Here is a 25,939-nt window from a genome sequence, read left to right on the forward strand (position 1 = left end):
AGTAAGCAATAAAGGTACATAAACCTTAATGATGTTGATTCCAAATTAGTCAATGCTCACTTCTCTACACCTTCTGACTGACTATATTTTACTGTTACAAATAAGAAATTTAGGAATTGCTCATGTATTTTTTTACATGGCAGTTAGAGTAGGACATTAAATCAATACATTATGTGTGATTATTCTTAGCTTTTTAATGTGTCAAAGCAGATTCTGTAACTGGGAATTAATTGAATGTTGTGAACAGCTTTGTAAACATTTGCTCTAAAATGTAAAAAAACAAAACAGATATATTGCTGTTTCTGGAAATTTCTGAGGACAAGAAGGACAAGGTAACCTATCTTATCTAATAAAGAGGGAATATGCAAATTGACTGTCATGTTGTAACAGTCAAGATGTCCGTACCCACAGTGGAGGCCAAGTTCCCATAACAAGCCTTAACGAGCAATCAGCAGGAACTTGAGGCTGCGTGGCACTGGGCTGGGGCAGGGGACCTGAGGCTGTGCCCTGTGCTTAGTGGGGCTTGACAGGGGACCTCAGGCCACGCCCCCTCAACCCAGGTGCCGGGTCGGGGGACCTCAGGCCGTGCCCCCTGCCATGCGGGGCTTGACGGGGGACCTCAAAGTGCACCGCCTAGCCTAGACCAGGCCAGGGGACCTCAGGCCATGCCCCCCACTCCAGCACCGGGCTGGGGGACCTCATGCCACGCCCCCTGCCCTGGCCTGGGGCAGGGGAACTCAGGCTGTAACCCCTGCCCAGCGGGGCTTGACGAGGGTGGGGCTGGCTAGGTCTGGATCTTGCCCAATGTGGGTGGGGCCGGCCGGGTCTGGGTCTTGTGCGATTTCGAGGCGCATGTGGGTGGGCAGGAACTTGACTCTGGGTCCCACGGCATGCCCCAGACTCTGACAAGTGGAAGGTTTTCATATACATTTTTACTAATATTCTTTCATCTCTGACATTGCTATTACAGAGAAAGGGAAAATAGCAATATTAAAATATTTCCTCTAATTAATTCCCTTTTAATGTGCATGAATTTTGTGCACTAGGCCACTAGTTAAGTCATAAAAATCTCTTAATAGTAACTTCTGTGTATATGCTTGTGTGTGTGTACACACATTTGTCCTAAACCCTGGGTAGCTCCCATATTACAGGCACTATTCAAAACACTAAGAAATAAGCAAACAGAATAATTTCTTGTTCTATGATGAAATCCAGTCTTAATTTATTCAAGAAGGATGTCCATTGCCAGAGCACTTAAGGCTTGGTTGTTTTTCTCACCTGAAAGTTTGATATCCAAAGAATAGCCTGGGAAACAGTCATTCTATTTGAGGTTATAAATAAGTTATAAATAGACATTAGACATCCTTGTCTTCTAGAAATGGCAACTACACAAGTCTACTAACCAATAAGCAAGAAGTATGTGGACTGTGTAGGTCTACGTGTGTGTATGTGTGTGTTTGTGTGCACACGCATGCACATGTTGCCTTAGAAATGGGTAATCTTCTCAAACGCCACATTGTCATAGCTTTTGTCCTTGGGATCGTAGCCTGGACTGTGGACCAGGCTTTCTCTCCTGAGTCCATTCTGTAAGACAGATTCAGTTCCTTGTTTCCAGGTACTGCCATTCTCAAGTGTTTCCTGAGGAAAGGGGAAACACATATTAGTGAAATCGTCTTGATGTATTAGGAAGCAAATCGAGGGACTGTTACTTAGGCCTCCTGATCAAAAAAATGATATGTACTGGTAAATATGAAAGTAACACAATTAACTGACCCAGGGCACTTTCTAATTGATAACTTTGACACCTCAATCCATGTAGATACTATTTCTAATGATGATACAATCAAAAAGAATAATTTAGTGAGCCTTTACAGTATGTCGTGTGTTGTGTGAAAAAAATTATATATATATATATATATATATATATATATATATATATATATATATATATCTTATTAAGCAAACCTGTGTCTCTGATAGTGGTATGGTGGGGGCATAACTGGGTACCTGTATACAGATGCTCCTATACAGAGGCTGCTCGATAATACAGATGCTCCTATACAGAGGCTGCTCGATAATACTCTTTGGCAGCGGAGCCTAATAGTGACATGCTACGTGTTCCCTCCCACTCTCAACTCAGCCTTGGGGCCAGAAACTGCCTGTATCAACAGAACTTACCATTTATTTGAAGAAAATCTTGCCCAGAAAGATAAATATGTAAACTACTTGATAATTTGATTCCTTCCTTCTAGAACTTATTCAAAATCCACTCATCCAAACAATAAACTGCTCAGTCAGCTGCCTCCTCAGCAGAATAGATTTCCTCCCCATCCGGAACCCCTGTCCAGATGGTGTGCATCTTACTGAAGTAACTGTTCAACTCAGCTTCACTTCATGGACATGTTCTTACGGTATTTTGGGGGAAAGGAGAACAATTGACACCTTGTCAGGGGTCCTCAAACTTTTTAAACAGGGGGCCAGTTCACTGTCCCTCAGACCATTGGAGGGCCGGACTATAGTTTTAAAAAAAACTATGAACAAATTCCTATGCACACTGCACATATCTTATTTTGAAGTAAAAAAACAAAATGGGCACAAATACAATATTTGTATTTGCATGTGGCCCGTGGGCCATAGTTTGAGGACCGCTGCCTTAGGTGATGTGGTTAGGGTGAGGAGTCCCCCTCCTAGAATGCTAAAAGAATGAAATGTCTGGGACTGAAAGGATGATAATAAACTCTATCTAAAAAGGGGAAAAAAATACAACACATCGGCCATTAGTCAGGCTAAAAGGATAGACACACATAAGACTAGGCACAAATGTAGCGGAAACATTGCTCCCCTCAAGGTTCTGCACTTGTCAAATGCCACAACAACTTTCTAGTGGTTAGTGCTTTTTAGCCCACGCTGCTGCAGACAGCTTTGTTTTCATACTCGCTTCCCTTCAACCGCTCCCAGAATTTTTTAGCAGCAACCCAAACCCAAAATACATGCCAATCTCCCCTCCTGTTGAGGGTGGCATTCCCTGGTTCCCCTGGAGTGCCCCCCACTCTTGCTGCATCAAGTCAGTAAGTCTAATTTGGTCTAACCACAGGCCTTGGTCTTTGGATGATGTGATCCCGATAGTACCTGGACAGTGTCTCTAGCCCTGCCTGGCCAAAACACAGTTCTCAGTGGGGTGAGAACAGTGGGGAGAATTTTGTATCCTGCTGCTGCTTCTCTAACTGAAGAAATGCTCCCAATAAATCTTACTTTATATTCACGTTCCATGGAACTAGAGATGTTTGTGCACAGGTTGTGCTGCAGTCCACCCCAGTTCTAAGATAAAAGCTGAAGTTCAGAGAGGTTAAGTAACTAACCCAAGGAAAGTAAGGCATGAAACCAGGGTTAAACCCAGGGCTGACTCCAAAGCCCATACTTTTCACCACTATATGAGACTGTGCTCCTATTTTATCCCTTTTCTGGCATTCATTTTTATATTTTTCCTACAATTCACCCTCAGAAGGGTTCAAAGGAATTCTGGAAATCGATCACTTGCCAAGACAACAATTTAGCCCAGAGGCACATTTAGCTACAACACAATTACTTGCTTAAAAGCTAATTGGCTGAGCCCTAGCTGGTTTGGCTCAGTGGATAGAGTGTCAGCCTGTGGACAGAAGGATCCCAGGTTCGATTCCAGTCAAGAGAACATGCCCGGTTGTGGGCTCAATCCCCAGTAGGGGATGTGCAGGAAGCAGCCAATCAATGATTCTCATCATTGATGTTCCTATCTATCTCTCCCTCTCTTTTCCTCTCTGAAATCAATAAAAACAAATAAATAAAAGCTGTAAAAAAGAAAAAAGGCTAATTGGCTGAGATAACTGAAGTTGAGACCCAGATTCCTTCAAGTTCTAACACTCACTGCCTTCCCTCCCCACGCCTGCCTGTGCAGATGGTTTAAAGGGGCAAAAGGGAATCCCTTTGAGCCAGTGTCTATTTTCCAGAAGCTCAACATCAGCTCACCTGCTCCGACCCACGGTCATGCTGTACTCCACACCAGCACAGTGTTTTATATTCCTTAGACCAAAAGCAAAATAGATTGCAGACGGGTCTGATCAGCATGGGCTGAATATCTTTGCCACTCTGGTGTCCTATAAATGAAAGAACAGATGGATTAGGTGGTTGCACCCTTCCAGGACTTCCTTTGAGGACTGAGGCATCATCAACTTGAGAAGCAGGCCATGGCTTAGTGTGCAAGGTAAAATCAGGCCTGACTAGTTAATAGACAGACATTAGTCACTGCTCAAAGCGATGGGAGTTGGTTTTTAAACATCCACAAGCTGTCAGGTCAGGCAAGATCCTGGCTATAGAGTTAAACAGAGAGAACACATTTATGTTAAAATAGTTATTATGGAAAATTTTACTACTAGTACCCTTTATAGGCCAACGGAAGTGATAGCAGAAATTATATAATTTTTTTCTTTGGGAAAGCTCTCAGTTTTGAACCAAATCAGATATATAGGGGAGATATCTATAAATATATGTTACATATGGTTAATCATATATATGTTATATATATGAATCATTATTAATCATATGTATTAGATATATATGATTAATCCTATATAATAAAGAGGTAATATGCAAATTGACCATCACTCCAACGCAAAAGATGGCCGCCCCCATGTGGTCAAAGATGGCCGCCCCCATGTGGACACAAGATGGCCTGCAGGGGAGGGCAGTTGGGGGCGACCGAGCTGCCAGGGGAGGGCAGTTGCAGGGGACCGGGCCTGCAGGAGAGGGCATTTACAGGTGACCGGGTCAGCAGGGGAGGGCAGTTGGGGGTGATTGGGCCGGCAGGGGAGGCGGCTAGGGGCAATCAGGCAGACAGGCAGGCAAGCGGTTGGGAACCAACAGTCCTGGATTGTGAGGGGGATGTCAGGCAGACAGGCAGGCAAGCGGTTGGGAACCAACAGTCCTGGATTGTGATCCCTTGAGGGGTCCCAGATTAGGCCCACAAGGATTGGGTCTAAAAAGGCAGTCGGACATCCCTTGAGGGGTCCCAGATTGGAGAGGGTGCAGGATGGGCTGAGGGACACACTCCTCCCCCCCCCCCCCCGCACAAATTTCGTGCACCGGGCCTCTAGTAATTATATAAAAAGGGATTTTTTTTTTTTGCATGTTAGTCTGGAGAGTAGATATATCTCTCTAGGAAGAGGGGATTTTTGTGGTGGATCCAAAATAACACCAGTTAGCCAGCTACCGAGACCACCAATGCATGAAACTAGGCTATGTCTTCCTTGGCCCTAAAGAGAAGACCCAGGTACCCAACCTGTGATGAAGCTTATGATTACTCCAGCAGCAATGCATCCCAGGCAGCCCACTGCACTGTAGTAAAGGTAGGAGATCGAATACCAGGAGTCAGCAATCGCAGGCCTGTGGAGGAAGGACAACAGCACGTCACCAGTTCTGTGGGTTCTGAAGTTACCATTCACAGTGACTTAGAGAACTGCTCAGGGTTCGTTTTAAGGCCTGGCATCGCTCAAAACCCCAAAGCTTAACTTTCTGTCATTTGATTATTTTTTGAAAACTCAAAGCTAGACAAGTTGTGCTTTGTAGCCCATCTATCTCAGGATTACAAATATTGCTGCTGAATTACAATTACAATGAGAACTATGCTTTCCATTTATTTTGTACTATTTATTCTTCAGACATTTATTAAATCCAGATTTAGTGCCAGAAATTATGACAGGCACTGAAGATTAAAAGATGAGCAAGCCACAGTCTATATATTGGAGTTAACAATCATAAAATGGAGTGGCAATGCGTTGGTGGAATAGACACAGAGGATTCTGTGAGTATTAGAAAGGGTATAAAACCCAGGCTGATGTGTGAAATGACACCTTAGTTTATTTTCAAAGAATGGTTAAGAGTTAACTAAGTAAAGAAAAGAGGATACTATAAGCATAAGCAGTAAGAAAGAAACAACATGGTAGACCTGGGAACTATAAATATTGCTTGTCCGTAAGATTTGTGGAGAGAATAGGTCTAAACTAGATGACACTCAGAGGCAAATGACAGCAAGATAATGGAGTTCTCATACATTATATAGAAAGGATCACCTCCTCAGGACCACAGTTAGATGTGAGAATGCACACTTACTAGAGCCAGGTACAGTGCCCCTGGCTTGCTCTCTCTTCCTCTCATTCTCTCTCCCTGTATATAGATAGAGAGATGATAGATAGATAGATAGATAGATAGATAGATAGATAGATAGATGATAGATGATAGATAGATAGATAGATGATAGATAGATAGATAAATAGATAGATGATAGATAGATAATAGCTAGAGTTTAATAGACAGATATAATTTAATATAGAGATATAAATGTAATATGATTTACTAATGTTTAATCCTAGCAAAGTCCCAGTAATTATTACCTTCTCTAAGGATTGTGAGAAATCAAGACATGACAAGTTACTAACTTGTGCAGCATGGATAAATCATACAACCAAAATCCAAACCAGGTATTTCGGATTTCAAAGTCTATGGTCCTCTCCCTGCACTACATTATCTCCTGTATTTTGGTATTTTAAATTACTTATCCCAGCTAGAAATAGAAAAGACAACCCTTTGCTAAGCCCTGTACAGTTTGAGTTAGAAACCATAAGTTTTCAGCACTGCTCCCACCTCAGTAGTATGTCCACCATCATTCTCCATCTTGCCCACAAAGCTATTCTCCTCAGAGCATTTATTCTTTTAAAAATACTTATGATCTTCATATTCTATTTTCAAACTTTTCACTATTTTTTTCTAATTTGCACTCATACTCCAGCTAACCCTTCTGTCACCTTTACTGTTCCACACTGGACTGTAGAGCAATAGATATCTACAGAAATCATGGATATCAATGCTGTGTGCTGCCCGGAGGGAATCTCACAGGAAAGCAATATTGGTCTCGTCTTGCTCCTTCTTTTAACCTGGTGACCCACCCTCTGGGATTTATCTCTAGCTTTGAAGTCACCATACCTGCTGGATAGCGCTGTAGGCACTAACTCTGTTGCATTTGATGGGACACACTGGTTTGTTGACAAAGGCAAGGGCCATGTCTTGGAGGCTGGTGCGGGATAAATGAAGGCCCCAATGGCCACCCAAAATGCCAACGCGATTCCAGTCAGAAGGCCGCCTAGTGCACCCTGATGAAGGAAAGGAAAAGTTAATGGCAAAGCCATTGAAAGCATAATGAGGTGAGGAATACTGTGCCTCAGAGATTCTGGCTTTCCACCCCAAATCTCAGCCACACATTCTGGAAACAGCGCACTCAAACTGCCTTCCTTCCAACTCCCTCGACACCGCTTTATTTAGAAATAACTGGTTCCTTAAATGAAAATATTGGATAATTTTATAGTGATTATTATATTTCAATTCCTAGCAGGAATTTGCTTCTCTCCATTTGGCTTCTTCCTCTCACTTATCACTCACTTAAAACACTGTCGAAACCTCAGTTCCCAGTAGCTGAGTTTCAGACGTTTTGGAAAACTTCAGATAATGGAGACAGTTGCCGTAATTTATCATTAATAGTCATTATGAGCTAGAATACAGAAGCTCCACTCCCATATGCTCTTCCAAGTGTTTCTGGCAGAGTCTCTGATTCCCAGGTTTGGAGTGTTGAGTCTAAGTTCTAGCATGTGTATTTACTAGCCCTTTCATTGCAGGGTTATATTTCTTGCTGAACAGTGAAAAGTCACCTTTTTTTGTAAAGGAAACAGTTGAGCAGAGACCAACACCAATGGAAAACAAAATCTCGGTGCTCCTGGCTCTCCTGGATAGCTGAGCCTTCTCTGGGAGAGAAAGCAACTTGCTGGTTTCTCTATTTACTCAGAATAAAGCTTCTCCAATAACAGCACTAAAATGTTCCTTTCACCATTATTTGAGAAAGCTAAAGCAACGTATGCGATTTGAATAGTTGTACCTTGGTCTGACTAGAGCAGCTGTGGGCAAACTATGGCCCGCGGGCCGGATTCGGCCCGTTTGAAATGAATAAAACTAAAAAAAAAAAAAAAGACCGTATCCTTTTATGTAATGATGTTTGCTTTGAATTTATATTAGTTCACACAAACACTCCATCCATGCTTTTGTTCCGGCCCTCCGGTCCAGTTTAAGAACCCATTGTGGCCCTCGAGTCAAAAAGTTTGCCCACCCCTGGTAGAGGTCTACAAACTTATATTATAAAAAGCCAGCTAATAGCATTTTAGCTTTGAGGACCATGCAGGACTGTCACAACTACTGGGTTCTGCCACTTAGCATAAAACCAGCCATAGGCAATATGCAAACAAAGGAGACTGGCTGTGTTCCAGTAGAATTCATGGGCACTGGAATGTGAATTTTATGTAATATTCATGTGTTATGGGACATTCTTCTTCTTTTGATTTCCTTCCAACAATTTAAACATGTCAAATCATTTTTAGCTTGCAAGCCACACCAAAAAAAGGAAGATGGCTGGATTTGGCTTGAAAAGTGCAGCTTGCTGAGGTCTATAGGGCCTACCAGTAAAGGGTGAATGGACTTCAGTAGAAAGTTCAACCCTGGCTGACTTAGCGTAGCTGTCTTGAAAGCCATGCTGAGAAGAATTCTGAGGTTGCATCCACATTCTGTGGAGAGGGAGCCAGGATTGATTAGTAGGATACACCATGGCCAATGGCAAGGGGAGAGGTGATACAAATTTGTAGTATTTATTATTTTTTATCTAGAACAAGGTAGTTTTCCCAACTAAATAGAAGGGCCATAATTCACTAACATACATAACAAAATAATTTTTAGAATGCATTAAAGTATTATATGGCTAGTTATTAATTCTTTTGTGGCTAAGAGATTGCCTTCCCGCTTCTGTATCTCCAAGGATATACCTATCCTTGTCAACCTTGATATCAGAAAAGTTAATGAAAACAAAGTATCTTCTAATAAGACTGCAGGGGAAGTAGTGCAGTTCCCTCCTGTCCAATCTCTTTACCTAGCCTCATAAGATTTATCTAGAATAATGGTCAGGTGGCCACAAAGATCTACTTAGGTATACCATTGGATCAGGCATTCTAGCACCCCATAGTATATTAAAAATATGCATAGAGTCAGGTTTTCTGCAGACTTTCTAAATTATATATATATATATATATATATATATATATATGAATAAATGGCAAGAATAAAAAACCAGTAACATGCTACATTGAAAAGATTATGATATTTAAAATATTTTTAAATTTTAAATATTTTTTATTATTTTTCCAAATAGATGTTCATTTTGAGTTATACTTACTACACAGTCACCCAACCAATATTTACTTAAAGACAACCTATTAGTTTGTCAGCTAGCCAAACTAAGAAGATTCAGCTCTCAGAATATGCAGGGCTCATCTCCATTTTCCTCCTTAAATTAGTTCATTAACTTCAATTAGTTAAAATTTAGGTACAAATATAGAAAACATTTACATATATTTTGAAGTTTTAAAAATTTTGTTTTAACAAACTATTTCTGAATTTATTGTATGTTTTAAATTTCATTTGGTGAGCCCTTACTTTAGGGAAGACAATGTCAACCCTAAAGAATCAGCTTGGGCCCTAGCCAGTTTTGCTCAATGGATAGAGTGTTGGCCTCCAGACTGAAGGGTCCTTGGTTCAATTCTGGTTAAGGGCACATGCCCGGGTTGTGGGCTCGATCCCCAGTAGGGTCCACAGGGCATGTGCAGGAGGCAGCCAACCAACAATTATCTCTCATCATTGATGTTTTTATCTCTCTCTCCCTCTCCCTTCCTCTCTGAAATCAACAAAAATATATTTTAAAAAAATAATCAGCTTTGATGCCATGACATTTGTTATTTCAGGACCATCTCTTTGTTTTCTGCTTCTGAAATGGCTTCACTGAAGTCAGAGATAGGAGGGCTCGGGTTTTGTTTAGTTCCATGGAAAGAAGCCACTATGTTGTTGTTTTTTTTTCCTGGCAAAGACAAATTACCAGGACAATTTGAGAGAAGAGAGAGGTGCAGGATCCTTACCTTCCAGTTCACAAAAGGAAACACGATTCCCAAGGTGAATAAGCCCAGCATTGGCCCCCCACACATGCCGTGGATGCTGAGCGCAGCCTGTGGAGAAAGTACATCGAAATCATGACTTCATGAACCATAGGGACCACCTTTTTCTTGCACTTGGGATAAAATGCAGCCCTAGTCTTGCCCCGCCAGTGTGGCTCCGTGGTTGAGCATCGGACTATGAACCAGGAGGTCACGGTTGGATTGCCAGTCAGGGCACATGCCAGAGTTGCAGGCTTGATCCCCAGTAAGGGGCATGCAGGAGGCAGCCAATCAATGATTCTCATCATTGATGTTTCTATCTCTCTCTTTCTCTCCCTTCCTCTCTGAAATCAATAAAAAATATATGTAAAAAAATTCAGTCCTAGTCCTGATTGTGCCATTTATTAATCATGTGTTTTCTGGAAATAATTTCTCCCATCTGAACTCAATGATAAACATTGTGTAAAAAAAATAAAAATACAGACATATGTCGTAGGAATATATTTATTGATACAGCTCCTAGGGCAATAGAAACTAAGGAGAAAATAAACAAATGGGACTACATCAAAATAAAAAGCTTCTGTACAGCAAAAGAAACTATCAACAAAACAACAAGAAAGCCCACTGCATGGGAGAACATATTTGTCAATGCTATTTCAGATAAGGGTTTAATCTCCAAAATTTACAAGGAACTCATACAACTTGACAAAAGGAAGATAAACAATCCAATAAAAAAAATGGGCAAAGGACCTAAGTAGACACTTTTCGACAGGGAACATTCAGAAAGCCAAGAGACATATGAAAACATGCTCAAAGTCACTAATCATCTGAGAGATACAAATCAAAATGACAATGAGGTAGCATCTCACACTGTCAGAATGGCTATCATCAACAAATCAACAAACGACAAGTGCTGGAGAGGATGTGGAGAAAAATGAACCCCCTCGTGCACTGCTGGTGGGAATGCAGACTGGTGCAGGCACTGTGGAAAACAGTATGGGGTTTCCTCAAAAAGTTAAAAATGGAACTCCCATTTGACCTAGTGATCCCACTTCTAGGAATATATCCCAAGAAATCAGAAACACCAATCAGTAAGGATATATGCACCCCTATGTTCATAGCAGCACATTTACAATAGCTAAGATTTGCAAATAGCCTAAGTGCCCATCAGCAGAAGAGTGGATTAGAAAACTGTGGTACATCTACATAATGGAATACTATGCTGCTGTAAAAAAGAAGGAACTTTACCATTTGCAACAGCATGGTTGGAACTGGAGAGCATTATGCTGAGTGAAATAAGCCAGTCAGAGAAAGATAAATATCACATAATCTCACTCATATGTGGAATATAATGATTAATATAAACTGATGAACAAAACTGGATCCAGAGGCAAGGTGGCACTGAGAAGACTATCCAACCTCAGAGAGAAGGCGGCGGGGGGAGGGGCATTTCAAGATCAACCAAATGACTTGTATGCATAAATATTAGCATGACCAATGGACACAGACACTGGGCCAGTGGGGACTTGCACTCGGGGGTGGGAGTGGCAGGGGTTAATTGGGAAAAAAGGAGACATGTAATACTATAAACAATAAAAGTTATTGTATTTTGTTAAAAATAAAATAAAATAAAAATACATACAAACAAACCTGTGTGTGTGTGTGTGTGTGTGTGTGTGTGTGTGTATGCACAGGTAACTATGATTTTTAGAAATAGGTTTTCTCAAGCTAAAACTCATTGGTTTGTTTGTATTTTCTATTTTGTCAAAAAGTTTTTATATAATGTACCAAATAAATATACCTATAACATATTTCACATCTTACATAGTTGATCAGCTATTTGAGCAATTGTATTAAATTTTTTAAAAACATGTTTTTCTTTATTTCAGACAAAGGAAGGGAGAGGGAAAGAGAGATAGAAACATCAACAATGAGAGAGAATCATTGATCAACTGTTCATGTGCACTGACCAGAATGGAACCATGCATGGGTTGATGCTCAACCACCGAACCACAGTGGCCTGGCACAATTGTATTTTGATAATGATTGTCTGTTCCCCGCCTCTGACATCTCATTCAGAACACCTCAAGAATGTTAAAGCACTAAGTTGAGGTATGGTGGGGAAGCCATTGGGCACGCATATCCCATATCCCACTTTTATGGCTCCCTTTTGCGAACTAAGGGAATTTGACAAATGCATTTCCACGTCTCTTAGTCTCTAAGGTATTGAACCCAGAGAACTGGCAAAAGATTTTCATTAAACCAATTTGCTGTCAACCTACAGCCTTGTTCCCTGGCTTTGTTGAACATACACAGGCACTATCATGCAGGCAGTGAGCATGTGCACACACACACAGCTGTGTACCTGAGTCCATTATTAGTTTTTAATAGTTTCCTCTTCTGCAGGTAATTTTGGTTGAACTTTTACATGCATGTCTAATTTGGACCTGGCCTCAGAGAGTGGCTTGGAGGAATAGGCAAAACATTAGCAAAGACATGGGTAAAACATTGCTATGAAATAAATGTGTCTTTTCCTTCTTTTATTACCTGCACAACGCTACCCATGAAGGACGCAGCCACAGCCATGGAGGTACACATCACACCAAATAAGATACCTGAAAGGAAAAAAAAACCTCGTTACCATTATCCAAACTGGCTTTGAGGGGTTCCTTTAGCTTCTGCCCAGGACTCCCTCTGACCAGGCCCTATCGGAAGGGATGTCAGTGAGAACCATCCTCCCTTCTCAGTCCTCACAAGCCCCACGAGGGGCATTTAGGATATTTTCTCCCCAGAACTAGCTCTCCTAGGTCAGGCAGAAAGAGCTAGAACCTAGCTAGTGTCACATACTTTTCTATCCAGGACTCAAGAAGAAAACTGTCATGTGAAAGCAACATGAAACTACAGAAAGGGCGCTCACAGAGGCTAATCCAGACTAAATTCGTGGGAACTAATTTCAGTTCGACTAACCAACAATCACCTGAAGAAGATACTAAACTCTCTGGGATTCTGATAGTTTTTCAACTTGGAAATCACTAAACAGCTATATATTTTACCTCAGAGGTTTTGCAAATCTGGAAATTTTCCTGCTCTATTTCCCAGTTGTATTTATGCATACTATCCTTATGGTATATTGTGTAATGAATTATTTGTTTTGCATATCTATGTTGGAGGACCATAAAGGCCATCGGATACCATACTCTGGAGGACCTTGAATGGTGCCTCCAGCATCATAGGGTCTTGCTGAGTGAATCAGCATATACGTCTTAGTCATCTTTTAAAGAACATGTATTCTTTTAAATCGTCTTTTAAAAATAGATTTTTAGTGTATTTTTGTTTAAAAATCACCTTAAGAGTACATTTGATGCCCATAAACTAAAAAAGAGGAAAGAGACACAGAGTTGGAGATCGACCTAGAGGGAAACACAATGACAGAAACAGAGAGAAAATGATTTTGCTCATTCTGTTTGAAATTCTCTCTCAGCTAAATATCTAGCTCAGTTTCCAATGGGACTATTAATTCCATTTTGTCAGACACTTTACTAGATGCCAGTGCTATACAGTTAGAACTTGACACCTGCCCTAAGGATCTCTCATTCTAAAAAGGGACTACATGTAAATACATTAATATATATCTAACAGTGTCTGATACATAGGCAAGTACTATGTTTTGCCAATATTATTACTTATTATTATTATATTCAGGTTTAGTAAATGATTGCTATGATCAGGAACTCATTCAAAATTAAATCAGGTTGGCAACTTTTATGCTGTATTCCCCAACTTCTCAATCTGACACAGAAAAATAAGGAAACTCACAAAACACTAAAACCAAGTTTGATCAATAAACACATTTCAGAATTCTAAAATTGTTCCTGTTATCTTTAAAGATGATAGATTAGATTGCAGAAAACAATGTTTGCCCTGATTCTGTGTTGCTTTATAAATGAGGACAACATTACCTTCCTGAGGAAAGTCACAAAAGATATGTTTCCTCTCGACTATTGATTACCCTTTTGCTAGACCAACAGTTACGTGTTCAGGTGAGAATCTAGGCAACCACCCCTCAACCCAAGAATTCTGCTTTTGTGCTGACTAGAGAATTGATCCAGCCTCCTCTCCCAAAAATCTTTATACTTCCACCAGATTGCAATCAATAGCAACCTGCAAGTCAGGGAGTTTAGGGAAATTGGTGGGGGTTCTGTAGAGACCCGGAGTACATGGACCCACAGACAAAGCAGCAAATGTGAGAGGGAAAGGAAACTCCACAGTTGCAGCAGATGCTGTGGGTTTTCCCAGCGCTGCATCAGCCCAGAGGATCAGACAATAAACCATGGGCATAAAGAAACTTGTACCTCAACCCAGCATACTCATAAATGTCTGCTAGAAATTGGGATCATACTGGGAGCAATGCCCATCCACCTGTTATTAGCTCTAATTCATTATTCAAGATAGTAAATAGGTCCAGGCGATTCAACTAACCAGATAACAAGCATCTTGTCAGTGTTGATCTCTCCTTGTTTAAGCATAAGTAAAAAGAAACAGAATACATGCGATTCATGGCAAATATTGTCAAACAAGGGAATAAATATATTCATCTAAATGCTCAAGTAAAGACTATGCTTTCTGGAAGTAATTTACCTTAAGAACCAGAAAAGAAAAGTATTTAGAAACTGTTTGGCAATCTCAATATGATGCAACAATATGTAAACTCAATGAAGCAAATAAGAAAAGGGCAAAAAGAAACAAATGAGATGAAAAAAAAAAAAGACAGGATGCAACATCAATATATATAGGTGAAGATGGATTCAGGAGTGAACACAAGAAAATAAAAACCATGATAGTTGACCAAGCACTTCCACTCTTATGTATTTACAAAAAAAAAAAGATTGTACCAAAGTATTCATAGCAGCTTTATTTATTATAACCTCAAACTAAAATAGCCCAGGTCTACCAATAGAAGTAGAAGTTTAAAAAACCTGTGGTACATCCATACAATTTCAAACTACTCAGCAATGGAAAGGGATGGACCATGGGTACACATACAAAGTATGGATTAAACTCAGAAATATTATGTTGAGTGAAAGGAGTCCTACAAAAAGTGTGTGATTCCATTTATGTGAAATTCTAAAAGAGGAAAGTATCAGAATAATGGCTGCCTCTAAGGGAGGGGAGTGGGAGCAGGGATGACTGGAATGAGCAAAAGAGGGCTTTCCAGGGTTATGCTAATGCTTTACATCTTCAATGGCTGGATCACACAGGTGTATGAATATGTCAAAACTTAGCAAACATAAACTTAACATGTGTCCATTTCATTGTAGAATGAAAGATAGATTTTGCATTAAAGACAAATTTAAGCAGTTATTGAATCCTAGTTAATAATATGAATGAAAAAAATTAGGGGAAATGTATTTTAACATGCTGATTAATGAATGGTTAGAGATCTGGATGGATATGTGAAAAAGTAAGTTTGGAAACATATTAATGGAGAATTCAGGTGGCATATATATTGGGCATTCATGGCAAAAGTATCCAAACCTTGCTGCATGACTTAATTTTTATAGTAAAACGTAAGGAACAAACACAAATAGCGCAATTAAAATTATTATTGTTAAACTTTATTTTGTGGAGAACTAAAAATTGGCAGGAAAAAAAACTTGATTTCTTTAAATGTTTTTAGAGGAAAAGAGCCAAGTTTTGGAAATAGGAGAAACACTGAAGGAAATGGAGAACAAACAACCCAAATGAGAAGAACATTTGAGAAGAAGATGATTAAACTACCAATATTAGCAGGCAATTACCATACTTACTAGAAAAAAAACAATTGAAATTTTGAAAATCAATAATAGTTGTGGAAATGGCAATATATATGCTTTATAAAATAAAAACAAAAAGATATAGGTTTTCCACATTGATCATAAACAGTTTAGGAAATATGGGAAAGCATCTCATTGATAACATCAATGAAAGAAGAAAAAAGAAGGAAGAAGAAAAAAGGAGGTGGAGGAAGAAGAAGAGGAGGAGGAGAGGGGGTCAAGCAGGAGGGGAAAAAAGACATGGGTATAATTAATATCTGGAATCAAAGTTGTTATATTATAAAATGGAAAAAATAAATTATTATTTAGGTGTAAAACTTACAAAAATGTCAATTCTTCCCAAATACATTTTCAGGTTTAATGCAATGCCATGGGGGAGAGTGCAGTTAAGTAACATGCAATATATTATTTTAAAGTTAATCTGAAAGAAAAACTACACATGAATAGGCAATGTTTTTTGTTTAAAAAAGAGATAATAATAGAAACATTTTTAAATTTTAAGCTAAAAAAAGGTGACATCATTAGGTAGCTATAATTTTTCAAGTTCATATGTCTTCCAAAATACCTAAATTTTTATAATATGTAAATAAGCATATAGTTTGTTCATACTTAGAAGTAAAATGTATAAAACTATAATTCAAGATAATAAGTGTTATTGTGATTAAAAATGTAATATGCAATTTTATGACTAAACAAAGAGAAATTCTTATTTGAGGTGAGGTTACTGGGAGTTGGGTAATACAGGATTCTTTAGAAAAGAATTTGATTTTAGAAAGGGACTGGCCACAGTGAGCAGAATATCTTCCCATGTAGAGGAACTAATATGATCAATGCATAGCATAATCAAAAGATGCTGATGTGATGAATCTGAAATATACACAAAAGGAGGTAAAAAATAAGAATGGTGAAAGGTAAAGCTAGCTGGTACCCTCCTGGTATCTTTGCAAGTATAAGAATCTACATGTGAGATTCCTCATGTGTCCTGAATGGCATGTGCAGGATTTTGACATGTACCACATGTACATATCGTGACATGGAATGAAGATCCCCTGGCTATACCTACATAAGCCTTTACTGATCCAGGTGCTCAGCTTGTCGGAGAGATGGGGAAAACAGCTCTTGACAAAATCCTCAAAGGTCACTGTTGCTAAGGCATTGATGCTGGCAGCCACGGTGCTACAGGGAGAGAAAAGCAAGAACATAGTCCAAGTAAATAAAGCTAAGCCACCAGCTTGCACTGTTTTCCAGGGCAAATAGACAAGGGCTCTAAGAAAACAGAACTCCAGGGGAACCACATGGCCTATCTACTCACTCTTCCACACTGCTTCTGTGCTTAATGCTCTTTTAATTCTTCCACAAAGTCCACTGAAAAAGCTAGCTTTTCATGTTTTAACTCCAACTAATTTCTTTTAATAAGATATCAAATGAGTTAGCAGAGAGTAACAGAGATTGTGTATGTGGGTGTTTGCTTGGGTGTGGCAAGGTGGGGACAGCTTAGATTGGATTTAAAGCAAGAAGTGGTGACTGCCCTAACCCAGGTGTCAGTTCACTTTGCCATTCAGTAATGATTCATTCATTCATCAATACCGTTCATGCATCTGTTTATTCATGCTGGGCACTAGGCATACAATAGTGAACAAGAAAGACAAAGATCTCCCACTTCATTTGGCCACAGGGAAATTTAACAACCAATTAAGTAATTGATAACAATTGTAAAAACTGTGACAAAGGAAAATAACAAAGTGCTATGACAACATGTCTCTCAGAGACCTAAACCAATATGAAATTAAAAAATTCTCCCCTTAGGAATTGATAGTTACAGTAAGCACTGAAGACACCCATGCATATTGGGGAAATGATGTTCTAGAACAAAAGAAAAATTACATTTAAATTCCTGAAAGCTCCTTGCATTCAATAACCTGGAGCCATGAGAGTGGCTCGTGTGTAATTAGTAAGGGAGTAAAAGACAAAGGGTAAGACTGGGGTGGAGCCAAAGACCTAAACTCATGAAAGCTCTGACTTTCCAATCAGAATTCAGTTGTATGGCCTTAAAACTCACTTAGGTGACAGAGGACCTGAAAGTTGTGGTTTTCTTTGTGGAATGACATGGAATCTTATTGAATTCCTTATAGAGACCAGGAATATCTCAGCCAGAGAATAGATAACCATATTAAATTCACATGGTGCAAAATCACAACCACAAACCAAAGTTCTGGAACAGAAACAAGCTGATGAATGAAGCCTGGCTAGCTATTTTCAGTTTTCCATGGACATTCATGAGTAGTTATTTTGTTATCCTCCATTGCACATTTGAAGACTTGCTATAGCTGCACCAAAGGTATGAAAGAAAATTCAAACTTTTTCTTCTTTGATAATGCAGAATAATAGAGCCATTCATTTTAGTTTGAATGGTTCTAGATCCTCAAAAAATTAAAAATGTTACTTCCTTTGGACCCAGGGATACCACTGCTAGGAATATATCCAAAGAATCTCAAAACACCAATCAGAAAGAACATATGCACCCCTATGTTCATGCAGTGTGATTTACAATAGCCAAGATCTGGAGGCAGTCCAAGTGCCCATTAGTAGATGAGTGGATAAAAAAGCTGTGGTGTGGTAGCCCGGCTGCTGTGGCTCAATGGTTGAGTGTTGACCCATGAACCAAGAGGTCACGGTTCACTTCTGATCAGGGCACATGCCTGGGTTGCGGGCTCTATCCCCAGTGGGTGGCATGCAAGAGGCAGTTAATCAATGATTCTCTCTCATTATTGATGTTTCTATCTTTCTCTTCCTCTCTAAAATTAATAAAAACATTTTTTAAGAGCTGTGGTACATTTACACCATGGAATACTACTTGGTTGTAAAAAAGGAAGGACAATAGTTTGGTGAGGGCCTAGAGAGGGAGAGGAGGGGTGGATGGAGGTAGGAAAAGGGGGCAGGGGAAAGGGTATCACCTAAAATAATGTCAACATTAAAATTTTTTAATTAATAAAAGACAGTTTGCCACTGACCGTGGGTCCTTGCAGGTGCCTAGTGAGTGTGGTGCAGGCCTAACAGCTTCCCTGGAGCCCCAGTGGTGGTGAATAATTTATTTTTTAATTTAAAAAATAAATGAAAAAAAATAACAATTCGAAAAAAAATAGTACACTTGAACTTATATAATTGTATTAACCATTGTCACCCCAATAAATTCAATAAATATTTTTAAATGTTCTGAAAAAAGAAACAGTGTATACAATATATCTTTTTTTGTACACTAAAAGGTATATATGTTCACATAAGTAAAAAATGTTCTGATTTGTTAATAAGAAATCATTAACACTGATTAATATAGTGGGTTGTGACAAGGGGTTTTAAGTATAAGATATAAAATTTTTACTTTTATGATCTGAAACTGCTAGAATTTTGACCCCGATAAAGTAACTATGTTAAAATCGGCCTTGAACAATTCTGTAATTGATTCTTTGCAATTGAGCTCCAAGAAAGGAAACAAGATTTTCCCACCAGCTGAGTCTCTGATTCATAAAGGGACATAATATAAACCTTCTAAAATATTTCTCTGAATAATTTTGAATTTAGAATAATGTCTACATGTGGAGGAAGGCAGTGGGTCCGGCTTAAAGGAAAAGAATGATACTATCTTACTGTTTTAGAGCATTGCTCCTAACACGGTTGCCCCTCCAAATCATTATCATCTCTCACCTGAATTAAGACAAATGCCTCCTAACAGGTCACTCACTTGCACCACTCATGCTTTTATTATAGTCCCTTCCCCACATGGAAAACTGAGTCTTAACTGTATGACATCACTCATTCCCTTGCTTCAAACCTTCTAATGCCTTCCCATTTCATTTGAAATGCCAACTCTACCATTTCATGAAGGTCTCCATGATCTGATGCCTGCTCACCAATTCAAACTCATCCTCATCTGCTCTCCTCTCCTCCCAGTTTCTCATGCTTTAACTCTTCTCTTCATTCCTAAAATATTCTATGCAGTTTCTCTTCGGGGGTTGGGGAGGGACTTTGGAATTTGCTCTTCTACCTGCCTGTACAGGTTCCTGCCCATGCTCTTCAATACCTGGCTTTTTCACATGCTTTATCTCTCAACACAAAAGTCACCGACTCAAAGGGGAGATCCCTAAAGACCCTATTAAAAATATAACCCCCAGGCCTCACCTCTCTCTCAGATATCACTCTGTTATTTCCTTTAAATTATTTGTCATTATCAAACTATATCTAGTTTATTTTGTTCACTTATATATTGTTTATCTTCCACGTCAATTAGAATGCAAACTCCATATGAGGGCGATGTCAGTCCTGTTTCTGCGCAGTATCCCTGCCTCCCCACAGTCTTCAACTGTGTTTAGCACAATATAAACCTTCTAAATATGTGTCTGAATAAATGTATGAATAATTTTGTATTTAGAACAATGTCTACATGTGGAGGATGGGTGTTATTAGCTGCCTGAGTGTGCTATTGAAAATGGGGAGAATGGATTGCAAAGGATAGATCTGCTGAATGATAAATGCCACCAAGCGAGCTGCCTTGTGATAGGGTGATGTGAAATTGTGGGGGAGCGGGCATCAGACAAGATTGAGAAAATAACCAGAGAGGTCTACTGTAGGCTCAGACCTAGGCTTACATCCTGCCCCTGCAGTTTACTATGACCCCTTGGGTAAGTTTTAGCTACCTTGCTAAATTTCCATTTCTTATCTATAAACTGATGATAATATGAGTAAAGTTTCAGTTGCATGTAAAGTGTGGCAACTAATGAGCAAATACAAATAAAGCATTTAGCAGGGCAGTTGGCACACAGTAAATACAGTGGGGCCTTGACTTACGAGTGTCCCGACTAATGAGTTTTTTGAGATATGAGCCGTCTCTCGGCTGATTTTTTGCTTTGAGTTGCGAGCTAAAATTCGGGTCACGAGCCAGCTTCAGATACCCCACTGCTAGTTGGCGCAGCGAACGTCACAGTGAATGCCACAACATCAGCCCAGCATCACGTGTCTCACTCGTTCACTTTTTGATTTGACATACGAGTAATTTGAGTTACGAGCTCCGTCACGGAACGAATTAAACTCGTAAGTCAAGGCCCCACTGTACTCAGTAAATACTAGTGATTGCTACCATCATCCTCACAGTCACCATCATTATCATCACAGCACTAACCTCAGAGTTCCACTGAAGGCACAAGCCACAAAAAGTCCTGGTAGCCCAGGCATCGTGGCAAATATCTCCATGACAAAGTACGGCATCAGCTGAAGAGGAGGCAAACAAGGTAGGATTAGTGGTCTCATCAGCTGTGTCTGAAATGTGAGAATGTAGCTTTTTAGCAAAAGAAGGTGAAAAAAAATACAAATGTAATAATAATAGAGGAGTGTGCCTGGACTAAGGTAGATGCATACTAGCAAATGATGTTATGATCAATCCAATTCCATGGACCTGAGGTCCAGCTGTAGGGGCATGGAAGGGGTAGAAAAGAGACAGTATTAGGAAAAAGGGCTGGACAAAATTTAGAAGGTTCAAAATTTAAAATTTTTCTCTTTTTTTGTAAAGTATGATATTTTTTGTTTACTGTTAAAGTTAGCAATTAAACCCTAGAAACAAATGCTTAAAACAGGTCTTTAGCCCAGCTGGCATGACTCAGTGGTTGAGGGATGACCTATGAACTAGGTGATCACAGTTCCGTTCCTGGTCAGGGCACATTCTTCAGTTGTGGGCTCTATCCCCAGTGAGGGACGTGCAGGAGGCAGCTGATCAATGATTCTCTCTTATCACTGATGTTTCTATCTCTGTCTCCCTCTTCCTTCCTCTCTGAAATTACTAAAAATATGTTTTTAAACAAAAAAACAAACAAACAAAAAACAGGTCTTCAGAGAATCTAGGTGTTACAGTTCTACTCTGTAGTCAGATTTGTGAGAGAGAAGTCCCCATAGGATACAGTAAGACAGTTGAATATATAGGGGATCATATTGCCCACAAAGGGAGGTTTTTAAAAATATTTTAAATAATTTTTTTAATCCTCACTTGAGGATCTGTTTATTCATTTCAGGGAGAGGTATGGGGAGAGAAAGAGAAAGAAAAAGAGAGCGAGAGAGAAACATCAATCTGTTGCTTCCCACACATGCCCTAGCCAGAACCAAACCTGCAACCTAAACATGTTCCCTGACTAGGAATTGAACCCACAACCTATTGGTAGCATTGACAACCAAACCCATTTGTTAGTCACACCTTCCTCTCTCCTCAGCCTTGTCCTAGTTCCTGGCCTTGTCTTCAAGGAAAAGGTGAGGTACCTTCTTTTTACATGTTTATTCCCTTATATTAGACCCTCATATGTGGTAATGTACCCAAGAGGAGAGGAAAGCCATCTAGTCTTTGGGGTGTGGAAAGTGGTTATAGATCCAGGTGAAAAAGAGAAAGACCCCACATTACCCATCAATGGCTAAAAACATGCTCGTTTCAGCCATTGCCCAAGGGAACATATACCTGGTCTGGCGCTGAGATAATGCCAGAAGTCCAAGGGTCGCAGTCTTTGAAGTAGGAGTACATGATCAAGCCAGAGAAGACAGCACACACCAGAATAATCCAGAGACCCACCAGGTTGAAGTACAAGGCTCTAGAGAAGAACACATGGGTCTATTGGTAGCCTCTATGCCCGTGGTCAGCAAACTGCGGCTCGTGAGCCACATGCGGCTCTTTGACCCCTTGAGTGTGGCTCTTCCTAAGCCTTAGGAGTACCCTAATTAAGTTAATAACAATGTACTTATCTATATAGTTTAAGTTTAAAATATTTGGCTCTCAAAAGAAATTTCAATCGTTGTACTGTTGATATTTGGCTCTATTGACTAACGAGTTTGCCGGCCACTGCTCTATGCCACATTATTGGGAAGGTCACAACCAAACACTCACAGTAAAACTTTAGGGCACCTTTTTGCTTAAAAATAAAATTCTACAGTCTACAGTCTTCAAGAATTATTACATCTTATATTTTTGCTTTTCTGTGTGTTTGACAACATTACATTTTTTAGACTGATTACAAAAGTTCAATGAAATAGATTGTTGATGGATTTTCTTTTTGAAATTGGGAGTTTTTCTGCAAAACCTCAATGTGTGGTGTGAGATCTATTTTCTCAGATGAAATTTCACATAACAATCACTCACATATAGCTTCAAGTGATGTTCCTCCCACTCAATTAACAAAACTGTCAAAAAGCCAACTTACATTTTAACATATTTCCTTCCAGAGGGATAAGAAGATAAATGTAGGCATAGACAAGTTTTGGAAATACACACTTTGGAGATTCATTCAGATGAAAGTTGAAGTGTTTTTTAAAGAGACAATAGAAAGTATGAAAAGCCCAAGGTCATTTTACCTATCTTTTTTTGGAGCAATTTGTTTTATTCTGTGATACACAGATATGTTTAATGATAATTATGCATATAATTTTGCAGCATTCTGTGGTTATTTTGCATTTATGACTGACCTTTGAAAGTCAATTACTCATTTTCTTAATCTCAGAGGAGACTTGAAAGTAGGCTAACCTTACATTCGTCTGAGAGAATAAATCTCAATCTGTCTCTAGTTGCAGGGACCAGGAGAGCAACACTGAGCATTTTCTTGGATCCACTCATTGTGTGAAGGGAATTAAATACATCCACATTCAACTGTAAGGACACACATTCATTTCAAAGGCCCCCAAGACCTGTGCTGTACAGCTATACCTAACTTTCACAAAACCCTTCAATCAAAGTATTTATTTATTAAGCAAATAAGTTAAATAATTATCCCATTGAAAAGTTTTTATTTTACATGATTTACATTAGCAAAGAGTCTTATCTCAAAAGTTGCTTCCTTGGGAGTAGTCTAACCATGTTTACCTTTGAGTTTTATTTGTTTGTTTTTATTGGTAGGGGCTTGAATTAGAGATAGCCTTTTGGAAATACCATTGATACATAAGGTGACCCATACTTATGAATGGCATCGGTTGCACTCTCACTATTCCTCCATCCAGGCAACTCTGTGTACTAGCTTCTTCTAAGTACATGGGATATAGCAGTGAGCACACAGAAGCCACCCTCATGGAGCTGGATATTCTGGGACTGGAGGCACGTAATAACTGCTGACATCAATTAAATAAATAAGATTATCTTTGATGTGATAAGAAATATAGCCCTGACTGGTTTGGCTCAGTGGATAGAGCATTGGCCTGTAGACTCAAGGGTCCAAGGTTTGATTCCGGTCACGAGCACCAAAAATAAATAAATAAATAAATAAATAAATAAATAAATAAATAAATATAAATAAGAAATATAAAGAAAGTAAACAAAGGCAATGGGAATGGAAAATAAGTGACTGTGCTTGGATGTGCTGGTCTGAGCTGGGAGATGGGATGGCATTGAGAAGGGTCTTATAACCTACATCAACTCCCCCTACCCTCAGAGCACCACTTCCTGCCAGCAGTGCTAACAGATAAACGATACCTTCAATTCTAGTTCAATTTAAAGCAGAATTTTAAACGACTGTTAATTTTAGATGAATACCAAGATCAAAGACACATTTGATCTTAAATACATTTTCAGAAATTCGGCTATTTGATAAAGTGATGATTGTGTGTGTAGAGGATTTGTTAATACTATTTATTATCATAGGATATAAGTATCTTACTAGTGAATTGCTGAAACACTAGATAATACTTTCACTTCTGAGAATGTGTGAAACATGTAAAGTGATATATTCCCTTTTAGAATGCAAGTTACAACATGGTAAACCATGCCCAGGCAATTTTATCTTTTTTTTCAGTCTACATAAGACACTGTGCATTGAAAGTACTTTAAAATCAGTTGCAGGAATATTCACACTTCGGTGTCGGGTGAATTTCCCGCCAAAATATAAGATGGCGCGTTAAAATGCCTATATCTTTTGAAGTATGGGTTCGATTGAAATGAAATATTTGGTAATACGCAGTTACAATCGGCCCGAGTTTACACGTTTCCCGCACTCCACCGCAAATCTATATGAACCGAGTTTAAGACGGCTCCCGCGGAGTACGCGCAATTCACGCGAGCCGACTTAACTCGTTTCCCGCAACCCAAGTGTTCATAGCGACTGATTCTCACTCTAAGAAAAGTTGAGGACATCCTGACAAGTCAGGAACCTTGGACAGCAGCAATGGGGATATAAGCTATGCTAGTTTGTTTCTATCAGTTTTGCAAAAGAGTGTGTACCTTCCTGTGGTCCCCACTGGAGAGCGTGGGCTGGCTGACAGGGCCTGGAAAAGGCTTGACAAGCCGTGTGTCTGCTGGAGTCCTTTGGAGTGAGCAGGCCTGGCAAGGATATCCTGGCAGGACTTGGAGCACCGAGAGCCCCATTCTGACCTGCCTCATTACCTTGGGTTGTCTTCTTTTTCAATCTCCCCTTGGACATTTTAAAGGTATATCCATGCTGAACCAAATCAGTGATAAAGGTCAACTTGAAACTGTAAGAAATACGTGCTGCTTACCTCTGCATCACTCACTACCCACACCTAATTTAACCTAGTTACTTCTCAATAAATGGAGGCAGGAAATGATGGAGAGCCATGGCAGACAGACTATTAAGGTCAAACCCCAGCTCTACCACTTCCTTGCTGAGATGGGAATAGTAATGCATGCTTCAAAATATTGTTGGAAGAATTAAACGAATCTTTCTGTTTCTCTGTCTCTTTTCTACACACATAACATTAGGAAGCATATGATGAGTACCCAATAAGAGCAGAGAAAACATAGAGATGTTTCTTTATTCATAACTTACAGCTTGGCATGCTTCTCTGTTTTGCAAGAAATGCATCGCTGGATGGTTGACTGATTAACTCCATAGATCCCGAGCCACGTAAAAGTTCCCCCCACTGAGATGGTCCAAAAAGTGTGCCGCCTGAGAGGATCGACATCAAAGCTACGAGGCAGGGAGAAGTGAGTGAACAAAGATTTGTTTTTTTTAGGGGATTAGATCATGCAGCTAAATCTTTATAAAACATGGAAAAAGTAGCCTGGGACATACTCAATTATGTGTAGTCGAGATCCATTTGTTGATAGCTCTA

At 39.5% G+C, this 25,939-nt stretch overlaps 1 protein-coding gene across 1 annotated transcript; it reads right to left on the reverse strand.

The window, feature by feature from the left end:
- Window positions 1-1,485: 1,485 nt before the first annotated feature.
- Window positions 1,486-25,931, reverse strand: LOC102438916 (sodium-coupled monocarboxylate transporter 2; the record flags this gene model as incomplete). Its single annotated transcript, XM_006108357.3, has 11 exons — window positions 1,486-1,638; window positions 4,003-4,130; window positions 5,312-5,415; window positions 7,012-7,178; window positions 10,032-10,118; window positions 12,594-12,661; window positions 16,923-17,035; window positions 21,033-21,121; window positions 22,350-22,479; window positions 25,654-25,794; window positions 25,900-25,931. Coding segments are annotated over 11 exons (1,212 nt in total), but the record flags the coding sequence as incomplete, so codon positions are not given.
- Window positions 25,932-25,939: the final 8 nt, after the last annotated feature.

This window comes from Myotis lucifugus, unplaced genomic scaffold (genome assembly GCF_000147115.1).
Source record: "Myotis lucifugus unplaced genomic scaffold, Myoluc2.0 scaffold_2155, whole genome shotgun sequence".
NCBI lineage: Eukaryota > Metazoa > Chordata > Mammalia > Chiroptera > Vespertilionidae > Myotis > Myotis lucifugus.